This window comes from Pempheris klunzingeri, chromosome 21 (assembly GCF_042242105.1).
Source record: "Pempheris klunzingeri isolate RE-2024b chromosome 21, fPemKlu1.hap1, whole genome shotgun sequence".
In the NCBI taxonomy this organism is placed as follows: Eukaryota; Metazoa; Chordata; class Actinopteri; order Acropomatiformes; family Pempheridae; genus Pempheris; species Pempheris klunzingeri.
The window spans coordinates 4,224,185-4,241,500 of NC_092032.1; the positions used below are offsets into that span (position 1 = coordinate 4,224,185).

Consider the following 17,316-nt stretch of genomic DNA (forward strand, 5'->3'; position numbering starts at 1 on the left):
GTTACAAATCTTCCACTGTGAGGCGCAATCGCAATCAATCACACACCCACTCGCCGTTGTGTGTGGAGCCTTAGTGGCTTGAAAATATATCATACAGTAGTCCGCGTGCATTAGAGAAAAGCTTCCGCATTCGTCCGCCGAGCAACTTGTGTTCAAGTAAAAACCCTTGATATGGAAAGTCGTGGGTGCCTCCCTGAAAGTCATCCATGGCAGCCTCCCATTATTGTCCAATAAAAGCAGTTGGCGCCATGTGAGCGGCACATGCCACCACCGGCAGCTCCACTGTCTGCTGCTTTTCCAGCCTGTATACAGTTACTTGGTGGATCAACCAACCAATATGGATTAAAAACGCCACTGAAGTGCATACACAAACCACCAGCGCAGACTAGATTACTGAGAGAGATAAAAAGAGGTGGGGGGTGGAAGAACACTTAAAAGACAAATGAAATCAACAATTTGTTCTCATGAATAATGGATAGACGGCAGCCTGCCATAGTGGTTCACTCTGGGTATCCTGCTCTAAAAACAATAGGAATAGTCCAAATCTTATGAAACCATGATTTGACATAACAGAATAGCATAACAACATTTTACCAATCAACTGAGCCCAACCCACCCCAACACACACACACTTACACACTGAAATGCCTGTGCATAGATACACACCCCATGAAACAACAGAAACCCCGTGAAACAAATCAACCCATACGCACATAAATAAAAAACAAAAGTGGCAATGGTACAAAGAGTAGCACTGAAAAACCACCAAAGGTTAATTGTGCAATACTGTCATCCAGTTGAAACCAGCACCCTGAGCCTGGCCAAACAAACCTGGCTGATAAGCAAGGCGGTGGCATCAAAGCCCTCCAGATTATAGATTCCCATCAAATCAGCCTGAGCACCGCTGCAATGGACAGGCACCTGCTACTTTACTGTATTGCCCCTCATCCAGGGGGCTTGTGATTAGGTGTGTGTGTTGGGGAGCTCTACGCACAATAGCTTTTCATTAAGGAGAGAGGGATCCATTGACAATGGATCTTTGGGTGATATGTGAAAAAGCTGAACTGTTTGTTTTGAGTTGCTGTTTGCGTGGCGGTGTGGGACTGTGTGCCAGCATGTTTCTGCACATGCTTTTTTACAAGATGAACCCTCACAGGTTCACACACATCTAATCTGAGGTTATCTATACGTATGTGTTTATACTGGAGCAGCCATGGAAACCCAGAGCCATGTTGACTGGCAGTGTTACAGCAGCCCGGTGCCAACCTCAACCCCTCCAACGCACACTCTCACTAGTGCAGCTTTGCTGCCTCTCTTCACTCTCCTTTGACAGTAGCAGTGTGAGGATTAAAGGAAAATCCTGACCTCCTCATCCACCTCTCGTTAATGTCTCTCTCATTTTAAATGGCTCCTCCGAAGGTAACCGGCTGGATTACCGCTCAGATGCACACCCAATCCCCCGTCCTTCACTGAACGTAACAGAACATCACATTTTGTGTACACACAAACTCCTCACACTCAAGTAAAAATGCAGTGACACATAAAAGAAGCTTTCAGTGTCTTTAAGGCATCACTGATCTTTGTTCCCACACAACTTCGACCAATCGCGCCGTTTACTGTAACTGATTGAGATGCAGCGAGTACAGTCAAGAGAAAGGAGGGCTGGTGAGGTGCAGCATTTTTCTCTATTTTCATCATCATTCTTAACCTTTACGTCTCTCCCCTCCTCCCATCGTCTGCTGCCCTCCTGTTTTTATCACATTCATGTTTGTTTTTTTTTCCAAACAGGCTTCTCACTGGACACAAGCCTGTAAAGGTGGGAGATGCTGATAATGTTTGGCCTGTGTGTGTAAGTGTGTGTGCACTCTACATGAGGTACTTATAAAAGCCTTAGGGCTTCTTTCCTTGGGAAGATTTTGGCACACTGCCAGCTAAATGGCACTGCTGGAGGCATTTGTGTGCATATGTATACTTTGAGTGTGTGTGGAGGGTATTGTTTGTGTGCCTTTGTGCCTCTGTTAGATTTTTACCACTTGTTATGCCCCTTTGAGAGTAGCATCAGACCAAATTTAATATAAAAGATTACAATTACAGGTGTAGGCCTGTGTGCACATGGATTTGAACTGAATAAAGAGCGGGCTGAAGCTTCTCACTGGTCCAGCAAGGAACATTTTTAAATGCCAATTGGCCTGTTTTTGTACAGCGCTTTTACATCACATCCTCAAACAAGGAGGAATCTAAGTTGGAGGAGACTATTCTTTCACACACATTCACACACTGAAGCTGCTTCAGGAGCAGGTTGGGGCTCGGAGGAGCCGGGGATTGAACTGCTGTGATCGGACAACCCACTCTACCTCTGAGCCGCAGCCACACAAAAATCAATTGAAAAAACGTAAAGACATTAGAACAACACTACTGAAGACCTACAGCCGTTCTACCTCCCCCCCTGTATTGTATTTGTGCCTTCCTAAAGCCTCACCACAGCGTCTGCCTCCTCACAAACTGGACTCGCAAGTATCAGGACAAACCCAACATGCACATTTCATTCGCACCCACCACGCCCACACCGTTTGTCTCTCTAATGGAGGGGGAAGCAGCAGCAACTACAGGCACAGAACAACTCTCATGCTCCTTTAATGGGAATGAATAAAGGATGAGCCCAGGCACGGACACCAGGTTAAGACACTGTGTAGCACCTCTGGCCCACCACCCGATGTTGGAGGCAGTGATGGAGGGAGCGAGAGACGGTAGTGAAAGGACAAAGAGGAAGGGGGATAAGAGGAAGACATGAAGTAGGTTATCAGGATGCACCAATGATCTGCTGAATGATCAAACAGATATGTTGTCAGCTGAGCCGTAACATGGCGTAAGAAGAAGACGTGCGGCAAAGAGATGCATCAGTTTTCACCCACCACAACTCAGTATATAGATTTCAGATGTTGTCTGGGTTTTTCACAATCTAAGAAGAGACCCACAAAACATGCCAGTTAAAACAACAAGTGAAGATCCGATGAACAATGAAGATAAGTAACCGTGCAATAGAATTACTGAAGTGTTTGAGTGCTGTTTGCTGTTTGCTCCAACTGTGCAGCACTTTTCCACAAAAATTGCAGAGCAGTGTGAATGCAGCCTCGTGCACTTTCATGCTCACTAAGTCCAGAGAGTATTTGAGGATTCTGGGTGATTGCTGGTGCCATGTGACATGGTGTGAGTGCATCTTATTTTAGAGTGAGAGGTTGAGATAAGGTGTTAAAAGGAAGGAGGGAGTGGAATGCTGGGCTGTCCCTGTAAGCCTTGGTGCACGGTGGACGCCATCTCCTTTCCCAGGTTAAATTCTTAGATTACAACTGCTAACAGATCTGCCCTGTAATAGTCTGTCCTTTTCTCTGAGTGATCCTGACCTTTCTCTCTATTCCTCTCTGCCTGTCTCTCTCCATCTTCCTCTGTGTCTCTGCACCCCACACAGCAGTTTATTTAGCTGCCGTGTTTACATTCCTGTTCAGTCAGCTTCTCCCAGGGGAGGATGGCTGGATCTGAGAACTGTGGCTGAGCCCTCTCTTCTTTCCCAAGGCTCAGGACGGTTACATGATACTTACTACAGACAGCGGTTGCCCATACAGTACATACAAGCACACAGTCACACCGCAACATGCGTATAAGCAGACTGTAAGGAAAGTCAGTGGCACAACATAAATCAGAGACTTGTCATTCAGCCATGGCAAAGAGAAGTCCTACATGGTCAAACTAACAGTGAGCATGGCCCTGGGGGAGGTTAACTAGATGGAGCTATAGGGCGTTCTGAGCGCTCAGGTCCCCAGCACTTCACTGGCCTCATCATTAGACTGACTGGCTCCTGTGGCCGCTGGCAGAGTGCTGTCTGCACACCCTAATGACCGCTGACTCACTCAGCACGCAGCACAGCCACCACATCAGTCCAGCCCAGAATAGCCCCAAATAAAGAGAGATGAGAGGGGGAGTTGGAATGTTAGGCGCCCCTACAGTCTCGTAAGACATTAGTCTAGGCCACATACCATTTTGTTGTGTTCGGTTCAGCTTGATTTTATTTTCACCTGTGTGTGCGTTCAGCTCAAGTCTATTGTGCACTATTCATTCATAAACTTTGTCGAGGTTGTAATAGCCCTGCTGGCTACCTTAGCAAAAGCTGGCATGTCTTCATGTCAGTAAGTGATGAGGGAATATTCAAAAACTTTCAAGCACTGAACGTGTGTTAGTGACAGAGCTTATTTAAGGTTTTACTAGATCGAAGTGATCCGCAGTAGGAATGAACTCTGACGGCACAGTGGGTGCCGCTGGTCACAGTGTATGTACAGTGCCATCACTCATCACATCTAACAAGAAAACAGCAAGTAAACCAATACAATCATTTCCCAAGATATCAAACTGTTCCTGAGCAAAAAATAGTCACCGACCTCTCTAAATGAAACACCATGTGATATAGGGCCCAGCTCAGCAGACAGCTATGGGTTAACCAGACTGGGAAACCCACATGATGGAAGGACAGAGGACTGTTCTGTGTGTGTGTGTGTGTGTGTGTGTGTGTGTGTGTGTGAGAGAGAGAGAGAGAGAGAGAGAGAGAGAGAGAGAGAGAGAGAGAGAGAGAGAGAGAGAGAGAGAGAGAGAGAGAGAGAGAGAGAGAGAGAGAGAGAAATACCAACCGAAAATACTCCTCCTAACAAGTCAATACCAAGTATTGATTACTTCTCTGCAGGGCTTATGCAACATCACCACCTCAGTGTACAATTCTGGTGAAATCACTGTGTGCACTCAGGGGTTTGCATAGAAACTTGCTTTCCCTGTAGAATCAGAAAAAGGCAACTCTTAACGTGTGCCACAGGGTCCTTAAATCAAACGGCGCAAAGTGAACTAATGACCTGACAAAACTGAGAAAAGTGTGCTTGCATAGACAAATGCATTGAGACATCCTAGGGAGAGAGTGCACTGGAGGCGGGAGGACAGAGGGAGGGAAACAGGTATGTTGTGAGAAGGCCTCAACCATGGAAATGAATCAGTGCTATATTCTGAATTCATAACTCTACTAATGACTGAGAGCATGAAGCTAAGGTGGATGTCCAGTTAAAGAGGACAGAGTGACAAATTGTCGGTGGGACACTTATAAGCGAGATGCAATCACCTGTAGTCATTGTTGTCCATCCTCTCCTCACCTGCAACCCCTTTTCTTTCTGCTCTCCTCCCCCCCCTCCTCCTCATCCTCCTCCTGCCCCCTCTCCTCCTCTGCTGAAACCCAATGCAGCACCATTTCCATCGGGACTCTGATGTGAGCTCGGAGACGGCTACGCTTAATCGATAGTGCCAGGTTGCCAAGACAACCTTGATTTCCTGTCGCCGCTTTTGCAGAGCGCCGGTGATTGTGCCGGGTGTCCGTTGCACCTGCCACCCTCTCCTCCTCCTCCACTGTCTCATCAAGCACTCTTTACCCCCCCCCCCGCCCACCCCTTGCTTTTCTCTCCTCCCTGACGCCCTCCTGACGCCACATAGCCACCATAGACAAAAGAGGAAGACAGATATACAAAAGCAAAACGGATTGCACCCAAGAGGTTGTGTTTGATCAATCAAAACATGGTTCTGAGTGTGCGGCCACACACACACACACACACACACACACACACACACACACACACACACACACACACACACACATAAGCATGCAAAACACACTTACACAAACACAAACGCCCTGTCATCCCTAACAAAAGCGAGCTGTGACAGCTATCATATCTACCTTGGTGGGTGATGTCATCCCACGTGGGGACCACACACACATACACACACCCTCCCCCTTGACTGTGTCTTTCTTTTTATTCATTAATGGAGAGCTCATTAATCGTGGTTGATAACGAGGACGTGGAACAGGGACATGATTAAGGGGCTCTCTCTCCTTTAGCTGGGCGCCCTTGGGGATAAACAGCCTAGGGTGTGTGTGTGTGTGTGTGTGTGTGTGTGGGGGCTACATGTTAAAACAGGTAAAGGACACACACCCAGTGCTATCTCTAGGACATCTGTGGGAGAGGATGCTAGACGTGTTTTCACTTTCTGATCGTAGTCACAGTCGGCCTGCCCACTTGTGTATGAGGAGTTCAACTTCTACTGTTTGTGTGTGAATCCATCTTCCCTTAAATATCTACATTCATCCCTGAAGGCTACACTTTAATTCTGAGGGAGATGGACTGGGGACTCAGGGAGAAGAAGCTTGTGAGGATGGTGACTCCTAAGCTTCCCAGCACATAGTCCCTCTCATAACTGGAAGCAGGGAGAAGAAGAGCAGAGCCCACTTCTGCGAGACACATATTCTGATGCTCTGATACTGGTACAGGCAAATTGCGAAAGACTAGTCTGACGCTTTTTTTTTATAAAGTCTGCGCCTCATTTTGGTACCTTGTTGTGCTGCTGAGTGCTACACGTGGAGATCTATAAAAGTGACACACGGCATATGTCAGTATATATATCAGTTGTTACCCACACACCGGAAATGCTTTTTCATAACAAACTGTGTCAGGTGGCTGTGCTTGCATGTTAGTGTGCCTGCAGCCTGATGACACATGTTATCATACAACATATACTAATTTGGTTTGGAAGATGTAGTTGTATATTTTGTTGAATCAACATAATGAAAATAATTGTAGTATCGGCTGGACGCGCAAACACTCGGCGTGGCAAGTGAAAACAGGGGTTTGTTAGTTCCGTTGTTAGGTCAGAATTGCCTCAGTATGTGAGTAAACTGTAATGGATCAGTCTGTACATAAGATACCATAAGTTAAGATAAGTTAAGATAAGATAAGATAAGAGAGACTTCACTTATCCCACACCGAGGAAATTCACTTGGTACAGCAGAAGAAAGTCCAGAGACATAAAAAGGCGCAGAAACAAAGTGTCGGTAACAGAAGTCGTGCAAAAACAAGGGACATAAAGAATATTTAAATGTTAAAAAATCTAAAACATATACATGCATGTGTTGCACAGGAGAAAAACAAATGAGTAATGACAAATTGCAGGTGATGGCTGTGATATTGTCATAGTTGGAGATTTATGTAATGCTATTGTTAAACAGTCTGACGGCAATGGGAAGGAACGTCCTGCGGTCGGACGCAGTCTGAAGTCTCTCACCCGCCTCCTAACCCGACAGTCCAGGACTCTCCTAATCAGTCTATTGAGCCTCTACCTGTTTCCCTGTCTGTGTCCCCAGACCCTTGACTATTAATACACACGGCTATATATCACAATGTATGTTCTATTAGTCGGTTAATCTGCTTGTCGATCAGAGGACCTAGTCCATTTAAACCACGGTTTTATTAAAAACACAGCCCTACCAGAGGGATAAGCTGCCCAAGGACAAGGGAAAAAGCATGCATGGATTCAATGGACTTACAATCAACAATAAACAGCTTTACATCAGTGTTATCCTTCTTGGGACAATACAATTACTAGGTGGCATTCAGCCCAAGGCATCTGGCTCTTCATAGGAAGGGCTACATAAAGCTCCATCCAAATATAAGCCTGCTATCTTGTTCCCATAATGTGGACTTCAATCAGCTCTAATGTTATTTTTTCACTCATTGTGTGCGTCCATAATAATCCACTTTGCCATGAGAGGTCCTCCCTCTCCTTCTGAGGAGTTGACCCTTTGACTCTCAGGTGGAACACATTTGGCCAAAATGCCTCTCCGAATTAGCAGACGCGTCCAGCAGAGTACAGGAGAGCACAGGGGCGAGATTCCATTGGATCTGAATCATGTTTTAGCTGTCTGCTCACCTCTAAGCCCGTCTGGATGCTGTGTCACTGCCACACCCTGCTGGACATCTGTCATAGATTTATCAGACAGCCATTCGATTAGAAGGGCAGTGCTTTAAATTAGCTGGAAGGTCAGGGAATGATGGAGGTGAGCTGGACAAGAGGGCCATTACAGCCTGAGAGACAATGTCCCGCTTGCTTACAAATGTTCAACAGTCTCCAACCATCACAGTGACACCTCTAATCATTTCCGCTACAAGGGCTGTGGACAGCTGCTGATGCACTTCATTTGGCCTGAGTCCTGTGATTCTCTCTGTAAAATATCTGACTCTGATGCATAGGTATGTGGCATTATGGTAAGCATCAGTCAAAGTGACTTCAACTGGGTGAACAAACAAACATCTGGTAAGGTGAGATAGAGGGAGAAGGAAAGAGGCCTCCCTCTGAGATCTGTCGATTAAAGAGGAAATATTGAGGGGTGGCCAGAAAATGAAACAAAGTAGGAGAGGAAGAGCCTCGGAGACAGTTCACACTTAGGTTAGAATTCAGGTGGAGGTCAGGAATGCACTCACAAACCACACTTAAGACACACATACGCACAGAAGGACACAAAAAACATGGCCTTTAAATGCATTGCAGCCAGACCATGTGACTCTCACGGGGTAGTCTCATGGGAGCATCCCCCACCCCTGATCTCCCTGATGGACTATAACAACAGGAAGTAAGCTTGGCCTGGAACACCACACCTACAGATAACTGCTCCTCTTTCACACACATACACACACACACACACACACACACACACACATACACACTCATTGCATACTAACACTGAAACATTCACACACAGAGGCACATAGGCACCTCTCCCCCCTCACCATTCCAGCCCTTCTCATCATTCATATGTTACATTAGCAGCAACAATTTATCAGTCATCACAGTTATGTCGAAGTTTAATCCCTCTAAAAGTGTGTTGTGTGGTGCAGAAGAATCGATGGCACGGTGCCCACCGCTGCTGGCATTGGTGGCAAGTGAGACACGCTGCAGCCTGGCACTGAAGCAAGGAGAGACCGAGGCTGGTGGGGGGTGGGCTTTTCACTGACTGAATAGCCCTTGTTTATCTATGCCCCTCTGGGAAGTCAGGACACTGCAGTGAATAAGAGCCAGTTAGCAGCAATGGAATAATAAGACTAGAGGGAGGGTGGGGGGTCATTGAAATTCAGCGCAGGCAACCGTCAAGACAATCCACCCTTGCCAGCTGTGGCAGCAACTCAAAGTAGCAAGGGAGTGTTTTCTATGGCTGACGTTTTGGGTAAGCAACATGACATTAAGTGACCAACGAGATTTGATGTGCTATTGCTTACTCATCATAAATAGTGGATGAGAGGTGGAATCTTATACCGAGCAGCTCATTTAAGCCCAGAAAGTCCTCAAAACAATGACAATAACATGAGCAGCAAACAGGACGGGACTATTTTCTCTGTAGGCCTGTGTGTCACACTGCGTCCACTGTGTCCAAGTGACTGGGAGTCACTGGGTCAACACAGCTGCAGTGTTATTCAGCCCTACTTCCAAGTCTCTACAGGACAGCAAGGTGCTCCACAGAAAGAATCCCGGCCTTTCATTTCCAGGCTCACCCTTCAATTTACAAAGCTAAATCTTTTTAAAGTGCCTCAAAAGAGATGCTGTTTTTCTTTGTCTTCTGTGTAGCGTGAAAACACACTGTTCTGCAGCTTATCAGAGTGCTGACTCTTTTTCCAGGCTTTCATGTTTTCTCTGTCCCGGTCTGTGGTCTCTGCAGCCCCTGACGAGGAGCCTTAAATAGGCTGCCACAGGTGCTGGGGGCCGCGGAGGTGGAGGTGGCCTGGATGGGAGCAGGGCCGCAGGAAGCGCCTTGTTTTCACAGAGATAAAGGGCCTTCAGGTTGCATCCTGGGCCGTAATCTCTCACACACTTCCTGGTTTTGTTCGCAATAAATGACAAACTAACCTTTGCCCTAAGAAGCTGATCGATAGCTTCTGATGAGACAGGATGTGTGTGTGTGTCTGCTGTTGGTGGATTTCAGGAGCATAAAATGACAAAGAGACAGCCCAGAGTTGAGTTTGAGCTGTACTCATTAATAATCCTTGATCAGGGCTGATTTATGGGGTCATTTATTTCAAGTGCTGGTTCATTACTGATGATGATTATAAAAGTGTGCATATAATTTCTTTCCTGACCTCTTCATTTGCTTTTAGAGCACAATTAACACTGTTCAAAGCTCTTACATCCTAATTACTGAAAAGATAACACTCTTCCTTCAAATTCAAGTTCCTCTTTAACCAGTCACTAAGTGCCGGCCTTGTATTTAAAAAGATCCATTTACTGGAAATTTGCATGAAAGGGGTTTATTGAAAAGTTTGCATTAAGGAAGGGTGCAAACTTCAGAGGAGCAGGCAACATATTCATGATAAAAAAGCCATCATCCCTCCTCTTTTTTTTATGCTGCACTCACATTTTCTCTCTCTGTTCTGAACACGTCCTCCTTGAGAAGGCCAGCATTTGACCATGAGCCACACCCTGTTCTCCTGCCAAAGAAGACTTTCGATCTCTGCCTCTCTACCTCACTCTGACTGCAGCTCTGGCTCTCTCAAACTTTTGTCAGGCGTTATTTATGAGTGCTGTAAAGCTGAGTTGCTGCATGCCACCAGCACCTGCCGGCGTTAGAAAATCGGAGCCAAGGCATCTGCCAGAGGGACGAACGGTAGGGACAGCGGAAAGGATAGAATGCATAGGGCAGTAGAAGGAGCCAAAGAGTGAGATACCTATAAGAAAAAGGGGGTCACGGAGGCTGGTGGGGAAACAATATGCATGCAGGCATGCAGCTAACAGATCGTACAAGTAATGATGGGTGTATTACAGCAGGACGAAACAAACAAACAAGTGATTAGCGAGCTCTAATTAATAGTGTTGTACGAGTCCAAACGTGATCAATTAAAGGCCACGCCTCGCTGACTTGCAGGCCAAGAGAGGAGAGGGCGATCTCTACTCCCTTCCCTTCACTACCTACTGCACACACATTACACCCACATGTGTGTATTCATGGGGTGTGCTCGAGGAGGGCCCAGTATGTTTGGACTGTAAACACCTGAATACTGGTAGGAGTGAGCTGAGCCACGACAGGTGGGCCGAGACAGGTCAGAGGTCGCTGGCTTAATTCCAGTTCCCAGACTCGGTGAGACCCAGTGTAAAAACCTGCACTTTGTACTTTGCTCCATCGGTTGTGTGTCGCAGGCGCTTGTGAGGTACGCAGCTCAAATGTACAGTTTGAGTCAACTAGAAAAGGAACACAGTCCAACCTTAACCCTGCTGCTTCAAGTCCGACAGTTCATGTAACAGTGACTGTGTGCTTAAACTACGCCTGTAACAGCGGAAAGAATAGAGGCATTCCTGGTGACAAGAAACATGGAGTGATGTAACAAGGGCGCAAAAAGTTTAAGAGGGACTGATGTTGATGAATGAATCATTTAGCAGGTATTTGTCTGAAACAGGCCAGCTCTGCATAGTGTCTTAAAAGAGGAACTTGCAGACAAACAACTAAAGACAAAACACCTCTATTGTTAGGAAAGCCAGTTCATGTCTATAGTTACCAGAAGTAAAGGATGCAACCCTTTCATCTGTCATTGTTTTGATCCGTTTCCTGCTCTTGAGAAACAATCACTTTAGCTCTCGCTGTAAGTAAAGTTAATCCTCTGGTCCTCTCTTCGTGTCTTCTTATGCATTTTTCATTCAGACAGACTTACTGTAGCTCCTTCCTTTTAGCAGTGGAGTTTGTCTATGCTTGGCTACCACCTTCACTCGGGTCACACCAGTGGGGTCATGGGGAGCTCAACAAAACGCTTGTGAGTTAAATGGGACGATGCGGGTGCTCCATGCCCACCCTCTATTCTGCCCTCCCCTTTGTTTTCAGGCTGGCCATTCTTCTCGCATTAATCCTATGTTGATGTTTATCCACGCTGACATTTAACATAGCAGCCGGCCTTCTCTCTGACTAACAAACTGAGTAGGGTGACTAAGGTTCTTTTTGCCAGACTTGTCACAGGGCTAGTCTAGCCTTGCTAGCTCAGTGCACAGGCTTGGGGGGCAGAGGGCCACTCGATCTGTTATTCACATCACAGCCGGGCTGTGCAACTGGCATCATTATGTGAATATGAATGTGTACCCCTCAGGAGGGTCATTATCAGTTCTGTGTGCTACAGAGAGGAAAATCAATATGGTCATCATAACGGCTGGCAAAAAGCCAGCCACTAGGCTATGTTCAAAGCACAATGCATCGCAGCAGATTACTCCTCATCTTGGTCTAGTTTCACCCCCGTAGACTGAGACACTGTGGGACTATAATAAGGTCAAGTAGAAAGACAAAGACATCCAACATCTACGTCGAAAAAGACAACAGAGAGGACGATTAAAAAGACAGTCAGGTGATCTGAAGTGGAGCTACAGCAGAGCTTCTCCCCAATGAGTTTTTGCCACAAACGCAAGCTGGCATGAGAGCCCCTTGCCGAGCCCGCCTTCTGCCTATTGTGTAAGTCCAGTCTTTTTCATTAACTGCTCCACTGAGGACCACTAGGAGGGGAGGGGATAGATGGGTGGGAAGGGAAAGGCGGAGGTAGTGGTGATGATGGGGGGGGGGGACAAGGAGGGGTCTGCAGACAGAGCTAAAGGGACTCACTGTGGACCAGAAGAGCAGCCACCAAATGCATGACTAAAACCACACATCAACAGGCAGGGCTGCACAATATTTACCAATCTAGTGCCTCACATATATACAATACTGGAGGAAACGATCTGCCAGCCCCACACGGGGAAGCACTATGAATAAAAGAGAGGCAACGAGGGGCAATTCAGGTGAAAGAAAAGAAAAGAAAAGACGAGAAAAGAAAATAGTCATTTTGCAAACACACCTGTCTGCCCATGACTCACTGCTTTAACTTCAGGAGGGACGGAGGAGACGCTGCACCACTTCCTGTGTCAGTGTTTAGGGTACACTCGTGTTGCATCAAGGCAGCACATCTGCTTACTACAATACCTACATGATCTTTCACCCTGGACAGAAGCTGCCCACCATGGTGCTCTTGGAGGCCACATTTTGCTCCAGAGCGACACTTGTGTTCAGTTCACTGAGCTGGAGTGTCAATACAAACCCCCCACTGTCCCTGCTCCCCTTGTCCCCCCCCCCCCTCCCATCCCCAATATTTATTTCCTTTCAGGCAGAGTGCTGTCAATCTACGGACAGCTGCATCATCATGAGTTAGGGAACCTCCGAGCCCCATCACATTGTCCTTTCCAGATAAACTCATCATGGCCCAAGTTGAGGATTGGGGGGGGGGGGGAAACTCCCGCCTGCTGTGCCAAACTAAGGCTTCACCCTGACATTAACAACAGCACACTTTTCCCCTTTCAAATACGCGGGACAGAAATGCCACAATATGTATCCGTGATCACATTAAGGTGAGCAAATATGACGCAGACTTATGCTACATTTCCAAGACAGAAATGTCAAACAGAGTGTGGCGAAGCAGGCCCTTGAGGGACAGAGGGCTGCGTGAGAGAGGGATTCGATGAATTCTGTGAACGTTCCACGGATTCCTCCCTCGCAGGGACCTTTGGGAAAAGAATGGGTCGTATGCAAATGGCATGCACAGTATGGAGGAGAAGTTTCCCACAAGCCAAGTGTGAATAGGGCTCTCCCTCCCCATGCCGGGTCCACTGAATGGGCCTTTTCTTCTTCCACTGAAAGTGTATGAGGTAGAGCAGGCAAACTGCAAAGGTAACCAGGCTCTTTCTCCTCAGGCTTTCTCACTAAAGCCTGAACACACAATGGTTCATTTAAGCATTCAGACACACAAACCCTAATAAAGCACATCCAAGCGCAGTTAAGGGGGTTACTGAAACTGACTCTGGGTTCAAAACTCCCCCTTTATGAAGAGAGAGAGCACCTTTTTTATAAGCTAATGCTCTCAGCCTCCAGGAGCAGCTAATCATTAAGCTGCCTTAACAGAGGTGGGAGTGTGGTCGTACATCACATCATTTTAATTCTGCCGAGTGGTCACATGAGGACAGGCCTGTTCCCACCCTGATGGACATGCTGAAGGATGAACCTCAGCCAGAAACTGAACTTTTTTCCACACGGCTCGACCAAAAAGCAAAAAGTTAAAAGGTTGTGATCTTTACTTGTGTTGTGACTGAGATTCTTTTATTTTTTGCTCATGTATTCTGTCCACCTTGTTCTGTGAGATAACTGTGTCGTGCTTTTCATCTGCCGGCTCCAGTCCCTCAGTTATCACCTGTTGTAAAATTCATCTCAGTCGCTTCTCACCAACTCTCTCCATCCCCCCCTTTTTGACGCCATGGGGAGCGTGAAGCCCACAGTTTAAGGGGTCAGAGGGGAGTGCCCAGAGGGAAGGAGGGAGCTGAGCGCCCCCCCCCCCTCCCCTTCACCTCTTCCCTCTTTATTGAACAGATTTAAACACAAACACAATTGGACATGCTGGAAGCCTCACAATGCCACAGGGGGAGAAAGTGAAGTCATACTCCATCTACGCATGGGTGCCTAGGTCAGGGGGCAATTCACAGCACCCCTGGCTACTGTGTCTGAACCCCCCGAAATAATGAACCAGCTCTGAAGGAGGACTGAGAGGGACGAAACAGGCAGGCAGACGGCCGAGGTGGGGGGGTGGGTGTGTGTGTGTGTGTGTGTGTGTGTGGGTTTCTTCTTACTTGGCACTTTCAAATGAGGCTGTTGAGGAAGTTGGTGAAAAGCAGTGAGATAAATGAAAAATTTCCTCCTCTGCTTAAGTCTTCACACAACAGGGGTGGACCTTTTAAATGTAAACAGATGTCTTTTAAACAGTGGAGTGGAATGTGGAGTCACCCCCCCACACACACACACACGCACACACCCCCCCCCGCAAAAAAAAGAACCCAAAAAATAAACATTGCTGTCCACCAAACAAAGAGCGGCTATAGCCGTGCCATTGTTTGCTCTCCCACAAACCTACAACACGGTGCTGTATTCAATAGTTTGCAGACTAGGTGAGTGAGTTCTGGGCACTGAGTGAGTATAGTTTTACCATACCAATAAACGTGCTCCTCAACATTACACGAGTTGTTGCTAAGTGCCAGGCCCACAGCATTATTGTCCTCATTTGACGGATGATTCATCGAGGTGCGAGTGTGTGTTTGAGTGTGCCTCAGAAGGGAGCGTGGGGCAGATTAAGGGATCAAATAAATGACCCTCATGATATGTTGAAATAAACAGAAATCCCCCCCAGCAACCTGCATGTGCACTCGATTTAAGGTGTTTCTGAAACAGCCCGCGTCGCCGAGCGCGGCCCTGCGTGTTTTTGCATAGACTGTTTTCACCGGGGAGCATTCTTCCATTCCCAGACTGCTGTGTTAAATTACTGTTACGTGGAATGGGTGCTATTTCTGAGGAGAGCTGGCTGTGACGAAGCAACAAAGGAAACTGTAGTATCCTGCTGATTGGACACCTGTCGTCCTGCAGGCTGTTAACACCTCTCTGTTTACCGCGGGGAATGGAGCTCCCCTCCATCTGGGCTCCCCCCTGCAAAGCCTATGGCCACGACAAGAGAGCCTGCTCCTACTGAACTTTCACCATGACGGAGCAGCCACTTGGCTGGAGTTGGTTTAGCAGCCCGTATTAAAACACCAACTCGTATCTAAAAAAGTAGGCAACTAAGGCTAAGACAGCGTGCAACAACAACAACAACAACAGCAGCAGCATTTCATCTTCCCCCCAAAAAAGCAGAGATGCTGATTTACATGGCAGATCAGAAAAAGTGGTGGACTTAACAGAGACCTGGATGGCTCTTTGCAGGAAATGCAAATGAGGCAAAGTAACAGAGAAGATCTGTTTGGTTAAGGGTGTGATTTTAAATATCAATAGGGCTGAGAAACATTCAGTAAAAGCCATGTGAAGTTACGGGAGGGGGGGCAGATGACAGGTAGGGATCCTAAAGCTCCTTCTCTCACAGAGAAATGCCCACACCTTGACAGCAGGACCGTTATCTGAGGTGTGTCCACATGGGAAAGATCACATACAGAATACACCCCGCATCAGGAATAGACTGTGAATGCAGGTGACAGCCAAGAGAAAGCAAAAAGTCCAGTGCCCCCCACCACCACCGATCGGACCGATGCTTTCCTGGTTTTTCCCGGACGGGACAAGCGGGTGTATCCGGCCTGAACGGCGCTGCGCACCGCTCCACTGGGTGGCACAACACGGGAGCATGGTAGACAGACAACAAACGTCAGAAAGGCTTCATTTCACCACACACACGCTTTAAACACTAATGTTAACAACTCGCAAGAGGAATGAATTATGTCAAAGTGTGCGCGGATCCAGTGACTTGGTGAGCGCACACATCGCGATGAGAGCCCGTGGCGGGACGCGGCGGCGCTCCCGGTACCGGTACACAGACGGTGTTAGCAGGGCACGCTGAGAGCACCGAGTGCGTGCAGTCTCGCCCTGATCCGCGGCCGGACCGGGATCAGGATTCCCAGGGCGCGACAGCGAGAGGATCCGCTGTCCTTATATGGGCCGCCGCGCTGCGCTCACGCTGCTCACCGACAGCGCGGAAGATCCCCCCCCCAGCTCCCCGGAACCTCCGCGCCCCGCTAGCGGCGTCTCTGCCGAGCCTCTCTCGGCTGTCAGAGAGCCGCGGTCTACACCCTCCGTGAGCGGACACGGATAAGTTGAAGGATTAAAGAGAAGCGGCTGGAACACAACGCGACATTGAAGCTTTGACTCCCACATCATGCAGACGGTGGATCTGAGGCTCCCATCACACATGATTAGATCACACTAAGTTGAGGAGCAGCAACAGTGTCCTGCCTGCTGCCTGCTCTGAGACCGGACAAACTGTTGCCCCCCCCTCCCTCCCTCCCTCCCTCCCCTTGTCTCACACCATGTCCGCGACGCTCCGGATAAAAGCATGGCTGTTCCTAAAGTACTTTCGGCTCTAACTGTTGAGGGCAGCCCGCCCGCGGATGTCCGCCCGAACTACCAGGTAGAAAACAGGTCCGAGTCCGCTGCCGGGCTCCAAACTGGAAACTCGACAGAATAAAACTGAGTCAATGGACGCAGAGTCCACAAAGAGGGCGGACGGGTATGAAATGAATTAAGAGGTGGTGCGAGGGGGAGACGGGCTGCGGTCCGGTCCTGACGGGTGAGGAGCGTGTAACGGTCCCCGTGTAACGGTGCAGCCGGCGGACCGCTAGGCGGAGGGAGGGAGAGACGCGACCCAGGTATAACGGTCCAGCCGGGGCTGCGAGACAGCGCGCTCAGCGACTTCACACCACTTTCACTCACTAAAAACACGACTTCTGGCCTGTCAAAGTTTACGCTGAAATTGCGGGGAGACCGAGCGGACCCCGGACGGTGTTCCCGAAAGAAAAGCTCAGCGTCGGAAGCACTCTTACTCACCATTATTCCTCCTCGGGTTCGCCTGCTTTCTGCGCTTACACCTGGGGCCATCCGCCATGATC

At 48.0% G+C, this 17,316-nt stretch overlaps 1 protein-coding gene across 1 annotated transcript in view; it reads right to left on the reverse strand.

Moving 5' to 3' along the window:
• zeb1b (zinc finger E-box binding homeobox 1b) overlaps window positions 1–17,316 on the reverse strand; it is a 44,568-nt gene extending 27,252 nt beyond the window's left edge. The window contains exon 1 of the mRNA XM_070853066.1: window positions 17,255–17,316. Within this exon, the coding sequence (XP_070709167.1) occupies window positions 17,255–17,312 (58 nt within the window). The 5' untranslated portion in view covers window positions 17,313–17,316. The remainder of the gene's footprint in view (window positions 1–17,254) is intronic.